Below are 24,336 nucleotides of genomic sequence, written 5' to 3'. Positions count from 1 at the left end.
ATTATTCTAAAAACCCACCTATGCATACGTTACCTTCCGTGTTTGGTACGCATTAAAATAATTGAAAACAATCATCAGGAGTGGTGGGAGCAATGGCACACTGATACTCCTTAATGCATCCGAAAGAGTTCTGGACAGCGCCAGCGGTTCACGCCTGTAATCCCCCGTACTTTGGGAGGCCCAGGCGAAGACCAATGGTGGCCAGCGCCTTCAGAGCCAGCTACTCGGGGGGCTGAGGCAGGGAGCTCGCTTCATCAGCCATTATACCCTAGCCCCCGGCGACAAAAGGAGACTCTAAATCTCAAAAGGACACCAGCCCCATATACCCAGGGTGGTGGGTTCAAACCCAGCCCTGGCCAAACTGCAACAAAAAATAGCCGGACATTGTGGCAGGCGCCTGTAGTCTCAGCTACTCAGGAGGCTGAGGCAGGAGGATCCCCTAAGCCCAGGAGCTGGAGGTTGCTGTGAGCTGTGACGCCAATGCACTCTACCAAGGGTGACAAAGTGAGACTCGGTCTCAAAAAAAAAAAAAGCTAAATGATTGTTTTTCCAAATCGTTTTGCCTGCTAACAGGACAATCCCGCCGCTGACTCACGCAGCATCTCCCGCAGCAGGAGCTCTGGAGCCGGCGCTCTCCCTCGCAGGAAAATAGCTCGCTGGGCAAGGGCTTTTCGTCACCCAGAAGTCACCGCGCGCACCGCGTGGCCCTCTGGGAAGCACGGCGGCGGGGACCCGAGGCATGCCGGGAGTCGTAGTTCTCTGGGGGGAGTCGGGGCTACCGGAACAGCTCGCGGCCTTTGTGGGGGTCTCCTGGCGTGCTGCTTCCTGGCTCCGCGAGGACCGTCCACCTGGGGCTGAAGCGCTCCCGGTGGCCTCTACTGGACTGCAGTTGGAGCCTGCGCCTCTAGCCGAGCAAGTGGGGCAGCGTGCGGAGCCTTGGCAGGGTCCGCGCGGCCAGGGGGTCCAGAGCCGCTGGTCTGCGGGCGGCCTGGGTGGCCGGGCCCTGTGGGGCGTCGCGCTGGCACCCCGGAGGCCCGCGCGGAGGGAGCGCCCCTGCCAGGTGAGCTGGGCTGTGCCGGGACCGCGGGGATGCGTGTCTGTCCGTCCTTTGTGGCCGCTTTTCTGACATTTCTTAATGAAACGGAAATAATAAAAACAATAGCTAATACCTACAGAGAAGGTACCCATGCCAGGCCCTAGGCTAGCGCCTACAATCAATTAACTCATCAAACCTCAGATAACAGATGCGTTGGCTGTACGCTTCCCATTTTACGGATGAACAAACCGAGGCTCGGAGTGGCTAGGTAATTTGCCGAACATGGACTCGGACCAGGATTGCCCTTCCTACCTCTATTATTTTTCTTCTTGGTGACTTTGGGCAGGTCATGGCTCCCTAGTTCTCAGTCTCCCTGACATATGGACAGTGGAGCAGCAGTATTTATAGAGGTGTTGTGAAGATTAAAAATAACCCACTGGAAGCATTCACGATTTCTTGGCATGGAGGAGGTGTGGGAGTACTTCCACTGCAGTTTTTCTCCACAGGTTTTCCCTCTTCAGGCACTGCAGGTTCATTCAGAAGCTGCTTCTGGCATCTTCTTCCCTTGCTCTCTGTAGTCAGGTGGGGTTTCCACCCCTCCTACCTGGGCTGTCTGGGAAGCTGTGTCCTGCTGTGATTTAAGAGGGGGAACAGCCACGTGTGTCTTGGGTGGGGTTGGAGGTTGCTGTGAGCTGTGTGAGGCCACGCACTCTGCCGAGGGCCATAGAGTGAGACTCTGTCTCCACAAAAAAAAAAATCATATTACCTTAGGTGGGATATGATAAGGCCAGACCCAGACCTGGAGAGAGAGACTGCAAAGTTTACTGTGTATTATATTCACAGTTCCTTAGAGAAAACACAGCACTCCAGGGTAGGGCCAAGCCCTGGGGCCCATTAGGAAGCAGAGAGGTGGGGGGATATGGTCAAATCTCTACTGCAGTTCCTACAGGGAGGGAAGGGCAGGCAAGGCAAGCAAGTTTAGAATAGGCTAGCTAAGTTCAAAAGTGGCATCCCCAAAAGCTTCACATTCACTGTGAGTGCTAGAGTGTGTAGTATAAAGCTGTCTAATGACTGGATATCTGTGGGTGAGTCACAGTTTGCTTACAGGTCGCTAATGGGCCTTAAGGTGGCGATGTGCAGAAATTAGGGCAAGGAAAGGATGGAGGTTGGCAGATTGGCTTGGTAAATGCTCTTTCTGCTTGGTTCACATTATTTACGTGGGGTGACTTTGTTGGAAGCTGTTGGCCATTATGGGTGGTTGTAACTTACTTTCTTCAATACATCCCTTGACACCAGAGTTCCTCATGACACCTTTTTTTCTTTCCAGATCTACCTTGACAGGAAAACTAAGAAGGAAGCAATGGCAGTGGATTTGTCTACTCAGATGACAGTAAGTGAAGTTTGTCTTTTTTGTTAATTGTCTTCTGGATTCAAAAATGGTAGACACATTTCCATACTTTGTCCAGTCCCTGGGGCATATCCAGGGACTATAGAAGAATCTGCCTCTTTTGTTCCCAGAACACTTTTGACATACCCCAAACTCAATTTGTTACCAAAATTTGAACATATATGCTTTCTGCTGTAATAGGTGCTTGGTGAGGAATATGGGGTATTAGGCAGGCTTTAACTTCACAGAGGATATAGTCACATTTGGGGCAAAGACATGGAAGGGGGGAAAGACACCCTTGATAACCATTTATTAAGCACTGACCATGCACAGGATCCTGTGCAGCACACTGGGATTACAAAGATGAAAAATGTTATTTCCTTTCTTGGGAGTTCATGGTACTCATCTAGGAAATGTGATTAAATGTCAAGGGAAACATCCAAGAAGCAAGGATATTTTGAGTTGATGCTAAAGGCCGGAACTGGGAAGACTAAAGGCATCCCAGAAGGAGTCAGCGTGGGGCACTGGGAGTTCATGGGCCTGGAACCTTTGTCTGCCTAGTGTAACTATGAGGTTACACTGTCCAAATGTCCTTTTTTTTTTTTTTTAATTTGTGAGACAGGGTCTTGCTCTGCCCACAGTCCGGAGTTCAGTGGTACAGTTATAGCTTACTGCCTTACTGCTCACTTGAGCTCCTGGGCTCAAGCAATCCTCCTACCTCAGTCTTCCAAGTAGCAAGGATTAGAGACATGTGTCACCACACCTATTTTTTTTTTTTTTTTTTCAATTTTTTGTACAGACAGGGATTCACTGTGTTGCCTAGGCTGGTCTTGAACTCCTAGGCACTTAGGATCCTCCTGCCTCAGGCTCACATAGTGCTGGGATTACAGGCAAGAGCTAAGGTGCCAATTGTCCCTCTTATCTGATTAATCAGTACTTTTACCACCTTCTCTGGTCCTTTCCTTCCCCTCCCCCCCACTTCTTAGACTCCCTACCAGGGCCCTTTTTTTATTTTTTGTTCTTTCCCTGTTGAGATTCATTTTCATTACTTAAACCATCTGCTTTCTGAATATTTTCCCCAAATCTCTATTCTCAGGCCAGATCTTTTTCATAAAGTTCCAGTTTGTCATTCCCAATCCTTTATTCAGTGTTTCCATGTGGAAGTCCCATCTTTCCCACAACACTGGCTCCCTTTCCTCATTGCCTCCTTTGTGCAGATTTTCTGCCATACCCCGAAACCTCTGTTTTCCACTGCCTGCTTTCCAAAAAGTAGTGGTAGCCTAGAGGCTAAACATGTGGACTCTAGAATATGACTTCATGATTTCAGATCCAAGGTAGGGATGTGACTCTGATCAAGTTATTTTATCTCTCTATGCTTCCTTAAGTGGGGTTAATAATACAGAGGGTTCCAAAAAAATGTATACACATTTTAAGCAAAGAAAAAACTGTATTAAATTTGTAATACTCAATATATCTTCTTTTTTTTTTAGAGACAGAATCTCACTTTATTGCTCTTAGTAGAGTGCTGTGGCATCACAGCTCACAGCAACCTCCAACTCCTGGGCTTAGGCGATTCTCCTGCCTCAGCCTCCTGAGTCGCTGGGACTACAGGCACCTGCCACAAAACCCAGCTATTTTTTGTGCAGTTTGGCTGGGGCCCAGTTCAAACCTGCGCCCCCCACCCGCCCCATGTGGGGCCAGCACCCTACCCACTGAGCCCCAGGCACCGCCCATCAATATATACCAATAACGAAAGATGAATACAATTCACATTGAGCACCTCTTATAATTGCAGACAGAAGTCAAATGTGACTTGACTATTACAAATTTAATACAGTTTTTTCCTTTCTTAAAATGTGTAAACATTTTTTTGGCACACTATACATTCCTCTTGAGTCGGTGTGAACATTGATATCAGTAATAACTACATTTACTGTGTAGATCCTGTAAAATGCAGGATGTATTTAAGTGACCCCTATGAAAGAGTCTTTCGACCCCCAAAGGCGTCACAACCCATAGGTTGAGAACCGCTGTCATAAGAGGACTAAATTTTACAGATGAGGAAACTGAGCCACAGAGAAGCAAGTAACTTGGTCAAGGTAACACAGTCGGCTTTTGAATCCAGACAAGACAGCCTATATACTGTTACCATTATGGTCTGAGAAAGCAGAGAATAGTGGATATACTTAATAAAATATCAATAAATGCTGGGTGTTACTATTATTATCAGCAGCAACAGTATTTTAGGACCTACTAAGTTTGGTGTGCTTCACTCACTAGGCTGGGCTTTACTTTGATTCCTTAATTACAAGGAAATGGACATCTTAGGAAAGCAAAATAAAAGAGCGGCAAAATGGAGTGTAAAGCAACACCCAGCTATTATCTGGGCTACCCTCTGCCCAAAGGTAGGGCTCTATACATATCTGAGATTTCCTGCCTTATTTAAACTCATATATACACAAGAGTTTGTTTGCAACTTGGCATCAAGTCTTTTGTGGACAACTAATTCAATATCTAACCCTTTCAATTAAGTCTCTTAAAGATCTAGGGTGACCCAATTATAGGCCTTATAATACCCCATTTGAGTCAGTTCAATAGTAATATCTAATCTCAACTTCTGTCCTAATTAAGAGTACTGAGGGATAAAGTTCTCTCTTCTGCCTGTTAGAAAAATTAAGTAGCAAAAAAAGTGTAATATGCGGGGTGGGGGTGGGAATAGGCTCTTTGTACATTTCATAACTGTTGCTTATCTGTTTCCATTACATAATTTATCATCTAGGGAAGGGTACATGGAACTTGGCACTGATTGCTTAATGGTCATGGTTTCTTAATTACGTTGTTTTTTGCAGTATTTAGTACCTTGTTTAGGTATTGTCCATATTGTTAAAAAGAATAATCTTAAATTTTTTACAACAGTTTTAGGTTAAAGAAAAATTGCATAGTTACCATATACTTGCAGCCACTTTTCCCATATGAACATCTCACATTAGTATGGTCCATTTGTTACAATCTATAAAGCAATATTCATACAGTGTTATTAACTCAAGTCTATATTCACATTTCTTTAGTTTTTACCTAATGTCCTCTTTCTGTTCAAGGAACCCATCCAGCATATCATGTTACGTGGAGTTTTCATGTCTCCTCAGGTTCCTGTTGGCTGTGACACTTTCAGACTTTCCTTGTTGGTAATGACCATAATGGTTTTGAGGAGTATTCTTTAGGTATTTTCTAGGCCACCTCACTGTATTATAATTTTTCTGATGTTTTTCTCTTTATTAAGCTAGGATTATGGATCTCGAGGAGGAAAACTACAGAGGTAAAGTGTTATCTCATGACATCCTACCAAAATTTCATACTCATTACATGATTTATCACTGTTGACGTTGACCTTGATCAGCTAAGGTCGTGTTCATCAGGTTTCTCCATTATAAAGTTTTACCTTCTTTTTCTATCCCATGTAGTCGTCTTTGGATGGAAGACACTATGTACAGCCCACATTTAAGGAGTGGCGAGTTATTCCTTGAGGGAATCTACATAAAATATTTGGAAATCTGCATGGAAGATTGTCACTTCTTCCTATTCAGTCATTCATTTATATCAGTATGGCAACCAGGGACCTTTCTGCTGTCTCTGTGTATCAGTTATGCATCTTTTTTAAAAAAAATATTTAGTGGTTACCCTGTACTTTTTAATATAAACTTAGAACTAGTACAAGTCCACCTTCAAATAACGTACCGTTTCCTGGGTAGTACAAGTGCTTTACCAGTGAGCATCCCCAGTTCTTTCCCCTCATTTCTGTGACGTTGCTATCATTTGTTTCACTCATCTATACGCTGTAATCACCTGGGACACTGTTAGTATTAATACAAGCAGTTATCTTTAAATCAATTAAGAATATGAAAAATACAATATTCTAGTTTGTCATTTATTCCTTCTCTTTCATTCCTCTTATCTTTATGTAGATTCAAATTTCTGACCTATATTATTTTCTTTCTCCCTAAAGAGCATCTATCATTCCTTGGAAGGCAGGTCTGTTGGTAATGAATTCTCTCGTTTTTTGGGTTTGTTTTTTTTTTTGTCTGATAAAGTCTCTAATTCTCATCCCTTTTGAAGAACGAAATTTCACAGACTATAGAATTCTAGGTTGGCAATTTTTTCATTCAACACTTTATTATTTTTTTTGTCTTTTATTTTTTATTACTCAAAAAAGCTTCATTTTCTTATTTAGCTTTCTGACCCTACGCTGTGCCTTCAACACTTTCACAGTGATTTTCTGCTCAATAAGGAAAGCATGCTTGATCCTGTCACAAACACATTTAGCACACATGGACCATGTGCCCCGCTGACATGTTTTTTTTTTGTTTTAGACAGCCTCATAGGAACTTTAGGTCTCATAGCATGAACCCCTCGAAGTCTGCCTGGGCACACACCACATGCAGATTTTGGTGCTTTCTCAACCTTCTTGGTATAAAGGTAAACAATTCTATTACCAGGGATTTGGGACAGCCTAGTTGTGTTAGAGGCTATATTGTAGGAAAGCCTACAACGGTATGTCAAACGCTGTACCATTCTGAGTGCCCCTAGACAGCATCCCGGGAAGAGCATTTAACACTTTAAATTCATTTCACTGTCTTCTTATCTACATTGTTGCTAATAAGATTTACTGTGATTCTTATCCTTGTTCCTCTATAGGCACAGTGTTTTATTGTGTGTATTTAAAGGTTTTCTCTTTGACTTTGTTTTTCTGCAGATTGAATATGATTGCCTAGGTATGCATAGCTCACTGAGGTACACTGAGCTTTCTGGATTTGTGATTTGATATCTGTCATTAATTTTAGAAATTTCTCCAGCCATTATTACTTCAGATATTCCCTCTTCTGCATTTTCTCTTTCTTCTCCTGCTGGCATTCTAATTATTTAGTAATTTTAAATTATAGAAACAGCTTACCACTCAAAGTCTGGAGTCTCAGCTGAGAGATTTAAAGACTTGAATCTTTAAAGGCTAGAATCCTCTAAAGTCTCACATGTATAGTAGTCAGTACCTGCTCTTAGCTCATGGCTGAGACCATAGGCAGGACTATCGGATGGAACGTCTACTGTCATCTCTCGTGTGTCTTAGGCTTACAGCATGGTGGCAAGGCTCCAAAAGTGACCGTCCAGTTAGCCAGCTGAAACGTGTCTTCTTCTACTGCCTCTCCTTGGAAGTCACATAGCATCACTTCCACTGAATTTCACGGGTTACAGCACTTAGAAGCTCTTGCACAAGTTCAAGGAAAGGAAATTTAGAATTCACTTCTCAGTGGGAGAAATGTCAATGTCACATTATACGAAGAACATGTGAAATGGGAGATAAGTTGGTGTTGTCTTTGTGGACACCAATATAGCCTTCCACATCTGTTAAGAGTTGAAAATGTGCATCAACTTTGACCCGATTAGTTCAGTTTCTAGCAGTTTCTCTTATAAATGTAGGTGTACATGTACCCAGAGATAATCTGCGTGAGATTGACCATTGTGCATTGCGTCAGCAAAAACAAGAAAACATCTAAATACCCATCACTAAGGGAAATGGTCAAATGAATTATGTAGGTAATACAATAAATTATGGAATTTATTTATTATAAAGGTCACAAACTCTATAGCCACCCTACATAGTGATTAAAAAGAAAGAGGTCTGTTTATGCAGATGTGACAGAATCCATTAGACACTACATACAAGTAAAGCAGTATTGAACTTGTTCCATTAGAAAAGGATACATGTACATATGTATATTTGCATTAAAAAAATCTCTGGAAAGAAAGAAAGTAAACTGATGCAACTTAGGATATATTTCAGAATTCATATCCAATTACACAGGAAGGGGTTCTTCTGCCTGTTTTCTTTTTGTTTTTTTAGAGACAAGAGTCTCACTTTATCACCCTCAGTAGAGTGCTGTGGCATGACAGCTCACAGTAACCTCCAACTCCTGGGCTTAGGCGATTCTCTTGCCTCAGCCTCCCGAGTAGCTGGGACTACAGGCGTCCACCACAATGCCCGGCTATTTTTTGTTGCAGTTTGGCTGGGACTGGGTTTGAAACCACTACCCTCGGTATATGAGGCTGGCGCCCTACCCACTGAACCACAGGTGCCGCCCTTCTTTTGCCTGTTTTTTAAACAAAAGGAAAACAGATACATGCTAAGGAATAGAAAGAATTAGAAAGAACACAGCTGATATGTTAAATATTCCTTCCCAACCCAAATTAGCAGTCCTACAGTTTCTCATCAGAAACAACAAAGGCCAGAAGACAATAGAGTGACATTTTACATGCTGAAGAAGGAAAATATCAACCTGGAATTCTATTCCGATGAAAATATTCTTCAAGAATGAAGGTGAAAAAACGGCATTTTCAGAACAAAGGAAAATTAAGTTAATTCATTGCCAGCAAGCCTACACTATATGGCATGCTAAAGGACATTCTTCAAGCTAAAAGGAAAATAGGCCAGATGGGAACTCTGATTTTAGGAAGGAATGAAGAGCATTAGAAATGGTAGCTATTCAAATAAAATTCTTAGTTCTCTCAATTTGTTTAAAATGCATACGACTTTTTTTTTTGTAGAGACAAGAGTCTCACTGTACCGCCCTCTGGTAGCCGTGGCGTCACACAGCTCACTGCAACCTCTAACTCTTGGGCTTAAGCGATTCTCTTGCCTCAGCCTCCCGAGCAGCTGGGACTACAGGCGCCCGCCACAATGCCCGGCTATTTTTGTGTTGCAGTTTGGCCAGGGCTGGGTTTGAACCCGCCACCCTTGGCATATGGGGCCAGCGCCCTACTCACTGAGCCTGGGCGCCGCCCAATGCATATGACTTTTTAAAGCAAAATTATAATATTTCATTATGGGATTTATAACATAGGTAGATGTCATGTATATGACAACTGTGGAGATGGAATTCGTTTTCATCAGTACTGGAAAAGCTCTCTCTTCATCACTGGGGATGCTTGCATCTCTATTTATAGACTCTTGGCCGAAACAATATAAGGGCAGCCTGTGTCTTGTTTAAAATCTAAATGCCCCTGGCTATCTCTGGTAAACTTATTTACTATTGCTTGCAACTGGCCTAAATGATTTGACAAGCCTCGCTTGAATATACAAAATACCCTTGATGAGAGTTCTTCCTTTGAGCTCTCCCCAAACCAAGATTCTTCACACAGATCCAGAGACAAGGCATAGTCTGTGTGTGCAACTAAGGGAGACTGGGCCTGGAAGGTCTCTTGGCTTCCCTGCTCTCTTTTTTTCTCTTGAGACGTTGTACTTTGCCTTTAAAGAAAAGCTTTATGTAAGTACGCTCAGTGAACTCTAGTGAGTCCTGTCAAGTCTGAACTGGGAAAAATCTTCATAACAGTTATAGCACAAATAAGAGGTAGTGGTGTCCTATATACTTACAAGGTTCTGGTGTTCAATGTGAAATGAAACATTATCTTTGAATACTGTGAAATCCCAAGAATGTATATTATCATTCTCAGGGTGATCACTAAAAATGCAAAATGGCGTAACCAAAAAGTCAACATATAAATTAAATTGGAATATAAAAAAATTCCAAAGAAAGGAACAGAGAGGGGGGGAAATGTAAGCCTAATGGAAGGGCATGAAGTAAAAAGTGAAAGATTGCTTTTCTCCCATCTCCACATATATCAAAGAATAATCAGGGTGAGAGCTTGTATTCTTCCGGGCATTTTTGAATATGCCATGCATATGTATAAACGGATGAACTTTTTCTTTTAACAAATGTAGACTGTTCTGTAGCTTGCTTTTTCATGTGAATCAATAATATGTCAAGGTCAAATTCCAATGTCAGCATAGAGATTTACCTCATTCTATTTAATGGCCGCATAATATTTCATGGAATAAATGTACTATAGTTCGCTTATCCCTTCTCTTATCGGTACCAGTGTAGGTTGACTTCAACTCTCTGGCATTGTTTCTATTTCCTATTGCTACTGTAATAAATTACCACAAACTCCGTGGCTTAAAACAACATAAATTTATTCCCTTATGGTTCTGGAAGTCAGATGTCTGAAATCAGTTTTACTGGCTTAAGGTGAAGCTGTCAGCAGGGCTGTTTCCTTCTGAAGGCTCTGCAGGGAAAACCTGTATCCTCAGATTTCTCCTTCTGGTGGTTGGCTGCAGTCCTTGGCTTGTGGCCCTTTGTCCATCTTCAAAGCATAGTACTTAAATCTGACTAATTCCTCTTGGGTTCTTACAAGGATTGTTGTGATTACGTCAGATCTGCCTGGATAATCATCCAAGGTAATCTACCATCAGGAGATTTTTTATTTAAACAGATCCCAAAGTCCCTTTTGTCATACATGTAACATTTACAGATTCATTGTTCAGCTCATCACAACCATTTACTTAAAGTAATATTGCAGTAAGCATCCTTGAGCAAGCATTCCTACCCAGTTGTGTGATTATTTCTTGTGAAGTACAGGGACAAAGTGATGTATGTTTTACATTTTTTACATTTTGATATATTCTCAGCAAAGTGTCCACTAAAGCATTGTACCCAATTTTACTTCCCTTAGTTCTTTCATACAAGAGAGGCTGTCTGCCCAGCCTCTTGCTTTCTCACGCTTTGGGGCTTAACTGGGGTTCTTACTGAAGAACTTACTTTCTCAACACTTCCCTCTTGCACCTGTGTAGCCTTTCAGGTCATTTAGTTCTTTTAATTGTCATAGTTAATGGAAACCCATCTTAGAGGGCTGTTTACCTGAATTCAAATTCTAGCGCCACAATTTCCTAACAGTAAATGACCTTGAGAAGGTTATTTAACCATTGTAAAGTTGTTTCTTCATCTGCAAAATGATTTAATTATAGTATTTTACTTACAGGATTTTTATGAGACTTAAATACTACAGACAAAGTTTGTATCATAGTCTCTAATGTATTCCATAATTATTAACTGATTCTATTTTTTTTTTTTGCTTTATATCTCCCATATTCCTTTATGGTTTTGTTCTGATGGCATTTTCCAAGTTTCCCACCATTTCTCTAAATATATTCTGACTTATATTATTTTATTTGGATTTTGAGTGGAAAGGAAGACGTAAACACGTATGTTCAGTCTCTTACAAAGACCCCAGGTTGGGGAATTTATTTCACCTGTTGGCAAGGACTTTGCCTTTTTCCCCTATCCCTGCTCTTCTCCTCACCTATGTGAGGACACCCATGTGTCTTTACCCCTAATTGGTACTCAATAAATACTTGCTTAATTAATTAGTTAATGGGTGGTTCAAAACATTGCATAACTAGTTGATTTGAAATACTTAGAATTCATGAGACAGTTTCACAATTGATTGCTACACATCCCAGTGTCGCCTTCTGTGGAAGATGGTGGTCTGTGAACAGGAATGGGTTTGCTGTTACAGGAGTCTGTGACATTCAGGGATGTGGCTGTGCTCTTTAGCCAGGATGAGTGGTTGCACCTGGACTCTGCCCAGAGAACCTTGTACCGAGAAGTGATGCTGGAGAACTACAACAACCTGGCCTCACTGGGTAAGGAGTTTTGCGGATACTGAAGAATCTGTTGTAGGAACACCTTCCAGCTTTGTCTTTGAGGGTCAACGTCTGTAGTTTTCTCCCCAGATGTGCGCCTGGGAAAGGTTAAATTGCTGTGGAGTTGAAAGTGTACACTTTCGTTGTGATGCCCTTCTTGCTATTCTTTTCTCCTTCTCTGCTCTTCCTCACACTCAGTCCCCAATCAGAGTTTCTGCTTTGGAATGGGCCAATGACTAAATCCCGTTTTAGATTCTGGAAAACATAGAAATGCCCCATTTTAGAAGTGTTCATTGCCAGGGCCTTATATTGTTTCTGAAATGAGTCCTCCCTCATGACACACATCCTGAAAGCTCCAGAACCCCCAATAGTGCCAGTGCGGCTACTCTGCCTCCTAAGCCTTGCTTTCTTTGCCTTGGAGGTTAAGAGTGAGTGGTATTGAGTCCAGGATTGCTCTTCATGCCAGTTGTTCAAACTCCATTTCTTTCCTCATGAGCAGGGATTCCATTTTCAATGCCAAAGGTGATCTGCCAGTTGCAACAAGGAGAGGATCCCTGCACTGTGGAAGGAGAAGTCCCTTCAGACTCCTGCATAGGTGAGTGAGAGACTGGGAACTAGGCACAGGGAGTTGTTATAGATGCGCTGGTCAGGAGGAGACAGTACTCTGGAAACTTTCTTGGAAATACGGAGCCCTGTTGAGATGGTCAGGGCCAATTAGATTTAATTTTGAGTTGTGTAAATTATTCAAGTACACACAATTACCTAATTGCAATGACTTAATTTTAATCTATTTCCAATTATGGATTTATTACATAAAACCAAGTTTTAAGTTAGAATACTCACACCTCAGCTCATGCTAAATTCATCTAGAATCAGAACTGAGCTTGGGGCTTGGGCGTATTTCAGAAATTTAAGACACTGACTTCAAATCTTTTATGGATTTTCATTATTCTCAAAAGATTCCTACAAAGAGAATCTTTTCAGTCTTCTGGTTCTAGTTTATTAGAAGAAATGAATATATGTATTTCTCCTCATGTTCAAATAAAAAGGAGAAAGGTGATAAAAGGGTAGGAAGAAGAAAATTGTTACTCCTCTAATAATCAGGCATAGGTTGGGTGATTTACTCCATATTTTTCTCTTTTTTTATAATGTGCATCACATCTTGAACTTAGATCAAATATTGTCCACACACAGTCACATTTTGGGGCTGTTGTAATTTTTTTTTTGTGGTTTTTGGCCGGGGCTGGGTGTGAGTCCACCAACTCCAGCATATGGGGCTGGTGCCCCACTCCTTTGAGCCACAGGCACTGCCCAGGGCTGTTGTAATTTTTTAAACCTGAATGTCCTCTTTTTTTTTCTGAGTCAGGGTAGAGTGCAGTGGTATCATCATAGCTCACTGCAACCTCGAGCTCCTGAGCTTGAGCAGTCCTCCTGCCTCACCCTCCTGTATAGCAGGGACTACGGCATACTCAACTGAGTCTGGTTAATTTTTTTCTGTATTTTTTAGAGATGGGGTTTCATTACATTTCTCAGGCTAGTCTCCCACTTCTGGCTGCAAATAATCCTCCCTCTTCAGCCTTTCAAAATTCTAGGATTACAGGGGTGAGCCACTGTGCCTGGTTCTCAATGTCCTCTTTTTACAGACTGTCTACCTTTTGACACATTATGATAGGAAATCACAAACATATATGAAACTATATAAAGTTTAAGGGAAACAATCTGAATATTTAACAATTACTGAGTATGGAGTTTCAGAAAAAGCATGGGAAAATGATGAAAGTAACATATGAGTAGGAAGGAGAGAATAAAGACAAGTTGTCTGTTTCGTTGCTTAGTATATGCAGACTGGAAAATGCTCATAAACTGAAGTATCCCACAGTATTTAAGTTTATCATCTTACATTTTCTGTAGCCTCATGTCTTCTGCTAAGCCTGTTCTGTCTTACTTTACATTTCTCAGGGATCAGTCTCTTCATTTTTAGTGTTAAAGTACCTAGTTTATTCTCCCACATCACTCTTTTACCCATTTATCTTTCTTTCCATTATGTTTTCCTCCAGATTCAAGTCTATATTTGAGATCAGATGTTTGCAAACCTGTTTTATGAGTATTGTTGCTAATTTTGTGCCCTACTGATGTATCAGTTTGTTTTTTCCAGCAGGGGAAGCATAAATACTTCTGATTTATTTCAGGTTTCAAGACCTGGCCTGAAATAGAAGGATTGCCTCCCAGACATGACATGTTTATGGAAGAAACCTCTTGGGGAATAATAAAGAAAGAATCAACTAAGTATAGTCATGGGGTCATCAACTTTGGAGAAGCTGTGGAATCTGAGAGCAATATAGAACAGGAACAAGAGAGGAAACCTCTTAGGGAAAGGGTAGCCTCACTTGAGAAAACCATCAGTGGAGATGGAAACCATACAAGTCTTGAATTGGGGGAAAGCTTATTTACAAATACAATTCTTGTTACGCAACAAAATGTTCCTATAGAAAGTGTACCCCGTATGAATTATACTTTTGGGGAAGATTTTAAACAGACTTTTAATCTAAGAAGATGCCTCCAGATTTACCCAGGAGAAAAACCTTATATCTGTAGTGAATGTGGGAAAAGCTTCAACCAGAGTCTTTATCTTATTGAACATCAGAGAATTCATACTGGTGAGAAACCCTACAAATGTAATGAGTGTGAGAAGACCTTCAACCATAGATCATCCCTTCTTTCTCATCAAAGAATTCACACTGGAGAGAAACCTTACAAATGTAATGAGTGTGAAAAAGCATTTAGCAACAGTTCAACCCTTATCAAACATCTCAGAGTACACACTGGAGAGAAGCCCTATCGGTGTAAGGAATGTGGCAAAGCCTTCAGCCAGTGTTCCACCCTGACTGTACATCAGAGAATTCATACTGGAGAGAAACTCTATAAATGTAGTGAATGTGAGAAGGCCTTCAATTGTAGAGCAAAACTTCACAGACATCAAAGAATCCATACAGGTGAGAAACCCTATAAATGTAATGAGTGTGGGAAAGGTTACAGCCAGTTTACATCTCTAGCTGAACATCAGAAACTTCATACTGGAGAACAATTGTGTAAATGCTTGGAATGTGGGAGAACCTTCACACGCATTGCAACCCTTATTGAACATCAGAGAATTCATACTGGACAAAAACCCTATCAATGTAATGAATGTAAGAAAACCTTCAACCAGTATTCATCTTTTAATGAACATCGGAAAATTCATACTGGGGAAAAACTTTATACATGTGAAGAATGTGGGAAAGCCTTTGGTTGCAAATCCAACCTTTATAGGCATCAGAGAATTCATACTGGAGAGAAACCCTATCAGTGTAATCAATGTGGAAAAGCTTTCAGCCAGTATTCATTCCTCACTGAACATGAGCGAATCCACACTGGAGAGAAACTCTATAAATGTATGGAATGTGGAAAAGCCTATAGTTATAGATCAAACCTCTGTAGACATAAAAAAGTTCACTATAAAGAAAAGCTGTTTACATGGAAGGAATATGGGAAACCTTTTGTGAACAGCTCCTCCCTTACTCCATATCAGAGATTTCTTAGAGGAGATAAGCCCTAGGAGGTTTAGTTCATCTCAAATAATCTAAGACTTCTACATGGAGAATAATCAGGACAAATATAAATAGGATACAAACTTCTAACAATTTAAGTCTTTTACTTCTCCTACAGGGAATATGCTAGTTACCACTAAGTAATGGTAAAATTAATCAGTGAAAATATAAAGATCCTCAACTTGTCAAGTTCTTTTTTTTTTTTTTTTTTTGTAGTTTTTGACCCGGGCTGGGTTTGAACCTGCCACCTCCAACATATGGGGCTGGCGCCCTACCCCTTTGAGCCCAATTTGTCAAGTTTTAAAAGAACCATAAATTCTAGGGTTTCTGAAAATCTACAAATAATTTTTTAATTCATAGAAAAATGTAAAAGGTCTTTTTATAAAATGATGAAAAATAGTTGAACGTAAGTTTTGTTTCTCTCCTTAGACCACATTCTCTTTATTAGAGTAAGCTTCAAGACATGACTTTTCTTCTGAAAACAGTCATTGAGTTATTAATAATGTGAATAAGTATGGGACTTTGTTTTCTAAAATGATAGGCTGACATAGGAAGCTTGCCTTTTCATGTGGAGATGCCAAAGATAAGAAAGAGTTATTTAAATTTGACTATTCACAGGGAAATAATAAAGTTCTTTATATGAGCTGCTGCAACAGCAAGTAATATACATAAGTGTACAAATACAGAATGCATATATGTGAGTGTATACATTTACACACATATAAACATCCAGTTTTGAAAAACATTTTTTCAAAGCCCTTTATGATTAAAAAATTCAACTTTATTAATTTAGAATTTCATTTTTAGAATTAAAATTTTGCCCAAATGAAGACTTTCTTACTTTCCTTTATCATTTCTTTTCTTTTTTAAGAGTCAGGGTCTTGCTCTGTTGCCAAGGCTAGGTACAGGGATGTAATCACAGCTCACTGCAGTATTGAACTAGGCTCAAGTGATCCTCCAGCCTCAGCCTCCCAAGTACTAGGGGCTACAAGTGTATATCACAATGCCCAGCTAATTTTTCTTACTTTTTGTAAAGATGGTGCTTCACTGTGTTGCTTAGGCTGATCTCTGACTCCTGGCCTCTAGTGATCCTCCTGCCTTGGTCCCTCAAAGCACTGGGGATTACAGGGGTGAGCCATTGTGCCTGGCCCACGTTCCTATATTATTTCTTAATTTGATGTGTTTCTGTATAACTGAACAGAATCTTATTATATTAGTATAATATGATGATACTTATAATAGTACTGTAGAAGGTAGAATATACTGAAGCAGTTGAAAAGACTCGTGCAAATACTTGTTATCTGTAGCATGAGACATATATTTGACAGTAGAACAGACTCTATGTCTGGTAGCTTATTAGAGCAGGGAGAGATTTTAGTGTAATTTAATTATAGCCTTTCATTTTACTAATGTTAAATTTGAGATTAGTAGGCAAAATCAAGACTAGAATCTAGGTCTTCAGGTCTGACATTGCATGATAATTATATTTTATCTTATTTCTGTCATCAAATCCCAAGACTACTATTTGTTTTATAACCTGGTTAGACACAGTTGCAGTAAATTATCAGTCACCTTTTTATCTTTAAGGGATTTTTTTCTGCCTTTAATCTTAGAAACTGACTTATTTACAACCACATTTTTTTTTCTTGAGACCCTCATTATACCTGTTTTCATAATAGCTATAGTTAAATCTTCAAAGCCGCCTGAGGTCCAGATGGTGTAAGTGCTTTGAGGGGTTTCATATAAATTACTATACATATTTTAAGAATTATTTTATGTAAAGCTAAATATGAATAGCTTATTATTAAACATTCATCAGTTAAATTTTTCATTTCCCCGCAGGCTTCTTTTTCCAATTACATATTTGACTTTTACAATTGGTATCAATTAAAAAGTTGTTCTCATACAATTAGTTGGACCTGCCTAAGAACCGTTTTAGAGTTAAACTCAAGCAGTCACTATAACCTTTTTTTTTTTCAAGACAGGGTCTCACTCCGTCACCTAGGTTGAAGTCCAGTGGTGTGATCATAGCTCACTGCAACGTTCCACCTCCTAGGCTCAAGTGATCCTCCCATTTCAGCCTCTTTAGTAGCTGGGACTACAGGCATACACCACCACACCCAGCTAATTAAAAAAAAAAATTGGGGGCAGGGGAGACAGAGTGTCACTTTGTCACCCTCAATAGAGTGCTGTGGCATCACAGCTCACAGCAACCTCAGACTCTTGGGCTCACACAATTCTCTTCCCTCAGCCTCCCGAGTAGCTGGGACTACAGGCACCCACCACAGTGCCTGGCTATTTTTAGAGACAGGGTTTCACTCTAGCTCAGCCTGGTCTTAAACTCATGAGCTTAGCTGATAGCCCGTCTCGGGCTCCCAAAGTGCTGGGATTATAGGCGTGAACCACAGCACCCAGCCTTGGGATGCTTTACTAAGAAGAATGTGTTCCACCTCCATCCAGGTTAATACAAAAGATGTAAAGTCTCCATCTTTATGGATTAACAAGCTGTGGTTATTCCATGGTATATATACATCACAGCTTGTTAATCCATTCCAGGGTTGGTGGCCATTTAGGTTGTTTCCACAGTTTGGCAGTTGTAAATTGAGCTGCGGTAAATAGTCTAGTGCAACTGTCCTTATGATAAACGGATTTTTTTTCTTCTGGGTAGAATGAGATTGCAGGATCAAATGTTAATCCATTCCTGGGTTGGTGGCCATTTAGGTTGTTTCCACAGTTTGGCAGCTGTAAATTGAGCTGTGGTAAATCGTCTAGTGCAACTGTCCTTATGATAAAAGGATTTTTTTTTTCTTCTGGGTAGTAATGGGATTGCAGGATCAAATAGGAGGTCTAGTTTGAGTTGTTTGAGGATTTGCCATACTTCCTTCCAAAAAGGTTGTATTAGTTTGCAGTCCCACCAGCAATGTAAAAGTGTTTCCTTCTCTCCACATCTACACTGGCATCTGCAGCTTTGAGACTTTGTGATGTAGGCCATTCTTACTGGGGTTAGGTGATATCTCAGGGTAGTTCTGATTTGCATTTCTCTGGTGATTAGGGACGATGAGCATTTTATCATGTTTGCTAGCCATTCATATGTCTTTAGAGAAGGTTCTATTCATCTCTCTTGTCTATTGATATATGGGATTGTTGGCTTTTTTCATATGGATTAATTTGAGTTCTCTGTAGATCCTAGTTATCAAGCTTTTGTCCAATTCATAATATGCAAATATCTTCCCATTCTAAAGGTTGTTTGCTTTGGTGATTGTTTCCTTAGCTGTACAGAAGCTTTTCAGTTTAATTAAGTCCCTTTTGTTTGTTTTTCTTATTGTTGAAATTACCACGGAAGTCTTCATAAAATCTTTCCCCAGGAGATATCTTCAGGTGTTTTCCCCATACTTTCTTCAAGGATTTTTATGGTTTCATGCTTTGGATTTAAATCTTTCATCCATATTGAATCAGTTTATTTACAGGGAAAATGAGGCTTTTAAACAGTTCTCAATGTTTAGCATTGTACCCATAGCCATGAGCATTCTTAATACCCCAGTTTTGGTTTTTAAGTGCCATTCCCCACACTGGAACGAACCAGGGCTCCTTGGAGAAATGGCTGATTACATGTTGGGAGCTGGAGAAGTGTACAGTGTGCCTGGTTTACCTTTTAATAAAAGGGAGGAAAAGTCAAATACCAGTAGGGTGATGTCAGAAGGACACAAGAGCCAATTTGAAAGTGCTCCCACAATTCATACATCAAAAAGAATCTCATCACTGTAATTGATAACACTAAGGAGGGAAAGGGAGCCCATAGTGATGAAAAATAGAGAACAAAAGGTATTTGAAGAATGTCATCCTTTATTTGTACACAGAAGGAAGATGTGGGGAAATTACCATTTTACAACCCTCAATGTATAATAATTAGTCTGGCAAAAATCTATGGATGATAAAACCCATTAGGTGAAAAAAAATTTTAAGGAACATTGTTTATGTGGTGTCAAAAAATCGCTGATGCCAATTGCAAAGGACTGTCTTTATGGTGGGACCAGACTGTCAAGCTGAGTGGTAGGTATTACTTGTGGAATAAGCATAAGACATTCTACATCTCCTGATAGGATGCAAAGTAGAGCATATATGATCATCTATGATACACTGCCAAACTGTCTAACCAGAACCTAATTAAATCTTATCTACAGTTATCTTCCCTTTTAAAGAAATACAAAGAATAGAGGAACAGATTGAATTTCACAGGTGTCTAAAACTAGACAAATCCAGAATTTGTACAAGACAACTGGTCTGGACTTCTGAAAAAGCAACGTAATAAAACAAAAAGTGGGACTCTTCTAGATTAAGGCAAGATACATAACCAAATACAAAGTGTGATCCTTTATTAGCTTCTGATTCAGAAAAAAAAAAAAAACAGTTGTGAAAGACATTTGGAAAGATATTTAAGGATGAAGGAAGATGGATGGGTATTAGTGTGGTATATTTAACATTTCTAGAAGTGATAATGGTACTGAGGTTAAATAGGATAACATTCTTAGGAGAGGCATGCAGAAGTATTCTTAAATTTGAAAAATCGCGATGTCTATAGCCTATTTTCAAATAAATATGTAAAATATTAGTTAACCATTCTTTGTGGTAGATATAGAGATGTTCATTGGTCATTTGATAGACGTTTCTGTCTGTTTAAATTTTTAATAAAAATTGAGGGGAAAAGTGATTGGATGAAGTGATGAATGTGAAATTTCTACTCAGAATTCTCCCTGTATAGTCTCAGAGAAAAAAATCTTGTTTGAGAATTTATCCTCCAAGGACGCAGTCATTGAAAATAAAATAACTGGGCAGTGCCTGTGGCTCAGTGAGTAGGGCAGTGGCCCCATATGCCGAGGGTGATGGGTTCAAACCTGGCCCTGGCCAAACTGAAACAAAAAATCGCCAGGCATTGTGGCAGGATTGCCCGTGGTCCCAGCTACTCAGGAGGCTGAGGCAAGAGAATCACCTAAGCCCAAGAGCTGGAGGTTGCTGTGAGCTGTGATGCCACAGCACTCTACCCAAGGTGACAAAATGAGACTTGGTCTCTAAAAAAAAATAAATAAATAAATAACTTTGGATTGGCACTGATTTGCCTTTAAATGGAGTGGGGACAGTCTATCTTCTCTCTCATACTAAATGTAAGTAATGCATGGAGCAGTTGTACAGGAAAACATACAGCAGTCATTAGAACCACACCCCACAACGGTGGACTGGAACTCTGATTACAACCTAACTAGCTAACTGGAACACACACACACCCCAGTATGAAGAATTAAAATACCCAGAGCGTCAAAATACACAGGATGCAAAGCAGAATTATATGAAATATATAATTAGGAGAATTTCAACAGTTCATAAGGAAAGGCATAACAGACACTAATCCCTCAACATCACAGATGTTGAAATCATGAGACAAAGATTTTAGGTACTACAACAATGTTTCAAAAAGTGTGACTATTCCAGAAATTGGTAGAATGTCAATTTTTTCAGATAATATAAAAAAAGAACCAAGTGGAAATTTGAGAACTAAAAACAAATTTGCATCAAAAAATCATTGGAAGGATCCAATAACAGAATGGAGATGACAGAGAAGAGTCGGTAAGCATGAAAGTGGATTTAAACATACTACCCAAACTGAAAAACAGAGAAATACGTCATCTTATTAAATGATGCAGAAAAAAGTGTTCGACAAGTACTCGTTTATGATAAAAACTCAGAAAATTCAAAGTAAAAAAATAACCTAATAAAAAGGGCATCTATCAAAACCTCACACCTGACATCATGCTGGATGATGATCAACTGGATGCCATTAAAATCAGGAACAAGTCATGGGTGTCCACGCAACATGTCCTAGTCAAGATTTTACTGGAAATCCTTGCTAATGCAATTAGACAATATGAAAAGGCATTCAGATTGGAAAGTAAGAAATAAAATGTCTCTGTTCACAAATGACGTGATTTATCCACTTAGAAAATCCTGAGGAATCAACAAAAGAAGGTCTTCAAACTAATGCATTTCACAGGATCACAGATAAAAAGGTCAGCTTATTCTGTATCTTTACGTACTGATAATGAGCAGCTGGAAAATGAATTTAAACGAGATACTCCATTTGTAATTTTAAAAAGGAGGAAATACATATATGTAAATTTAGCAAACATACAGGATTTCTGTGCTGAAAACTGTAAAATGATGGCAACAAAGAAGACCTAACTGGAGAGACAGACCATGTTTACAGATTAGAAAACGTAATGTACTTAAAATGTCAGTTCTCTTCAATTTAATCTACAGATTTAACACAGTTCCAAAATTTCAGTAGTGCTTTTTGTAGATATAGACAAGCTGGTTCTAAAATTTATATGCAAAGGCAAAGAAAATAAGGATAGCCAAAACAATTTTGAAAAAGCAAATTTAATGTTGAAGCTCTCAAACTACCCAACTTTAAGTCTTATTATAAAGCTAAATAAAGATACTATAATGCTGGTGCAGGGATATATAGATCAGTGGAACAGAATGCAAGTCCAGAAATAGGTGGTTTCAAAATTCTGAATTTTTTTTTTTTTTTTTTGAGACAGAGTCTCACTGTGTCATACTCTTATAGAGTGCTGTGGCATCATAGCTCATAGCACCTCAAACTCTTGGGCTCAAGTGATTCTCTTGCCTCAGCCTCACTAGTAGCTGGGACTACAGGTGCCCACACAACACCTAGCGATTCTTTTGTTGTTGTTGTCGTTTTTATAGCAGGCCCAGGCCGGGTTCGAACCCACCAGCCCTGGTGTACGTGGCTGGCGCCCTAACCACTGGGCAACAAACACCAAGCCAAAATTCTGAAATTTTTTGAGATGCTTCCATCCAAGTGATGGAGCTTAATACCCTGCACTTGAGTATGGACTGGATTTAGTGACTCACTTCCGATGAATAGGATCTGATAGAAGTGATGGGGTATCACTTAAAATACTTGGTTATAAAAAGAGTGTGGCTTCTGTGTTGGGCATGTGCTCTCTCAGTTCACTCATCCTTTGGGAAGCCAGCTGCCATGTAATGAGAACACAGAAAGCCTATGGAGATTTCCATGTGGCAAGTAATTGAAGCCTCTGGCCAACCGCCAGCAAGTAACCAGGGCCTTCTGGCAATCTTGTGAGTGAATTTAGAAGTGGATCCTCCCTCACCTGAGCCTTCAAATAAGATGCAGCCACAGCCAACTGCTTGCCTATGGACTCATGTGAGACACTGAGCCAAAAACACCCAGCTAAACCACTCATTCCTGGCTTCTTAACCCTCAGAAACTGTGAGTTTGTGGTGCCTGTGGCAGTGAGTAGGGCGCTGGCCCCATATGCCGAGGGTGGTGGGTTCAAACCCAGCCCCAGCCAAACTGCAACAACAACAACAAAAATAGCCGGGCATTGTGGCGGGCGCCTGTAGTCCCAGCTGCTCGGGAGGCTGAGGCAAGAGAATCACATAAGCCCAAGAGCTGGAGGTTGCTGTGAGCCGTGTGATGCCACGGCACTCTACCGAGGGCAGTAAAGTGAGACTCTGTCTCTACAAAAAAAAAAAAAAAAAACACATAAAACACTTAAGTTTTAAAACACTTAAGTTAATATTGTTATTTAGCAATAGAGAACTAATACAAAATGTGGTACTTGGAGGTAGATCGTTTCTATAATAAAAATGTGAGAGCGGGTTTGGAACTGGGTAATGGGTGATTGAGCTAAGTAGGCAAGTACTAGTAAAACCTAAAGTGCTTTGCAGAAAGCACAGAAGCCTGTGACCTTCAGCAGGGCTACAGATCAGGACTTGTATACAAGTGAATGTAAGTGTTATTGGCAACCGGAGAAAGATCTTTTAGAATGGCAGACTGTTAAGAAACACACTAGGGAGATTTCCAGGCAGAATGTTGAAGGTGTGACCTGACTTCTTGCTTATAACAAAATGTGAGGAGACAGACAAACTGTAGGAGAGACTGTTAAACAAAAAGGAGCCAGGACTTGATGGCTTTGGAGATTCTCAGCTTTACTAAGACAATAGGATGTGCTAAAATAAAATTCTTCCTTCCTAGGAAAGATCAAATTTAGGGAACTGCCTGGAAAACACACTCCAATAATGAACCTCAGTTATATTCAAAACAGGAAATGTAAGTGTTAAGTGTTGACAAGGATGTGAAAATATTGTAATCCTGAGACACTTCTGGCGGGAGTATAAAATGGTGCCGCCTCTTTGGAAAACAGGCTGGAATTTCCTTAAAGGTTTAGATACAGAGTTACCATAGGACTCAGCAGTTCCACTGCCAGGTTTATACATAAGAGAAATGCAAACTTGTTCATGAATGTGAACAATAGCAGCATTAATCATATTAGTCAAAAGTGTTCATCAACTGGTGAATGAATAAGTAAAAGCAGCATATTCATGCTATGAAATATTCCTTAGCAATAAAAAGAAATGAAACAGTGATGATGCTACAGCATGAGCCAACCCTGCAAACATGGTACTGAATGAAGGGAGCCTGCAAGAAAGGACCACATATTACGTGATTCTGCTTACAAGTGATGTTCAGAATAGGTTAATATGTAGAGACAGAAGAAAGATTATTGGTTTCCAAGGCTTGGGGGGGGGGAATATGGGGTGACTACTATAGAGTTTCTTTTTAGGGTGGTGAAAATGTTCTATTAATAAAATTGTGCTAATTATTGCACAAGTGTGAGTATACTACAAAGCATCAGACTGTACACTTTAAATGGGTGATTTGCACAGTGTATGAATGCCGTCTCAATAAAGTTGCTGT

General features: G+C 40.1%; 1 protein-coding gene across 2 annotated transcripts; it reads left to right on the top strand.

Annotated features, from left to right (window-relative positions):
* Positions 1–774: 774 nt before the first annotated feature.
* Positions 775–16,261, top strand: ZNF354C (zinc finger protein 354C). Of its 2 annotated transcripts, XM_053567199.1 has the most exons (6): positions 775–1,060; positions 2,364–2,426; positions 6,791–6,896; positions 11,826–11,952; positions 12,452–12,547; positions 14,142–16,261. In XM_053567199.1, the coding sequence occupies exons 3-6, from the start codon at positions 6,822–6,824 to the stop codon at positions 15,545–15,547; spliced, it is 1,704 nt and encodes a 567-aa protein (XP_053423174.1). In that variant the 5' UTR covers positions 775–1,060; positions 2,364–2,426; positions 6,791–6,821; the 3' UTR covers positions 15,548–16,261. The 2 variants fall into 2 exon arrangements, with proteins under 2 accessions (XP_053423174.1, XP_053423175.1); XM_053567200.1 differs by lacking the exon at positions 6,791–6,896.
* The last annotated feature ends 8,075 nt before the right edge of the window (positions 16,262–24,336 follow it).

Source organism: Nycticebus coucang, chromosome 17, assembly GCF_027406575.1.
Source record: "Nycticebus coucang isolate mNycCou1 chromosome 17, mNycCou1.pri, whole genome shotgun sequence".
NCBI lineage: Eukaryota > Metazoa > Chordata > Mammalia > Primates > Lorisidae > Nycticebus > Nycticebus coucang.
Note: the sequence above shows the minus strand (reverse complement) of the source record. Positions and strands in the feature narration are given on the sequence as shown.

Excerpts from the sequence above, each read along its gene's own strand:
- ZNF354C (XM_053567199.1), top strand. The coding sequence starts at position 6,822 with ATGAACCCCTCGAAGTCTGCCTGGGCACACACCACATGCAGATTTTGG. Across the intron at positions 6,897-11,825 it reads TCAACCTTCTTGGTATAAAG|GAGTCTGTGACATTCAGGGA; the intron begins GTAAACAATTCT and ends TTGCTGTTACAG. Across the intron at positions 12,548-14,141 it reads CCCTTCAGACTCCTGCATAG|GTTTCAAGACCTGGCCTGAA; the intron begins GTGAGTGAGAGA and ends GATTTATTTCAG.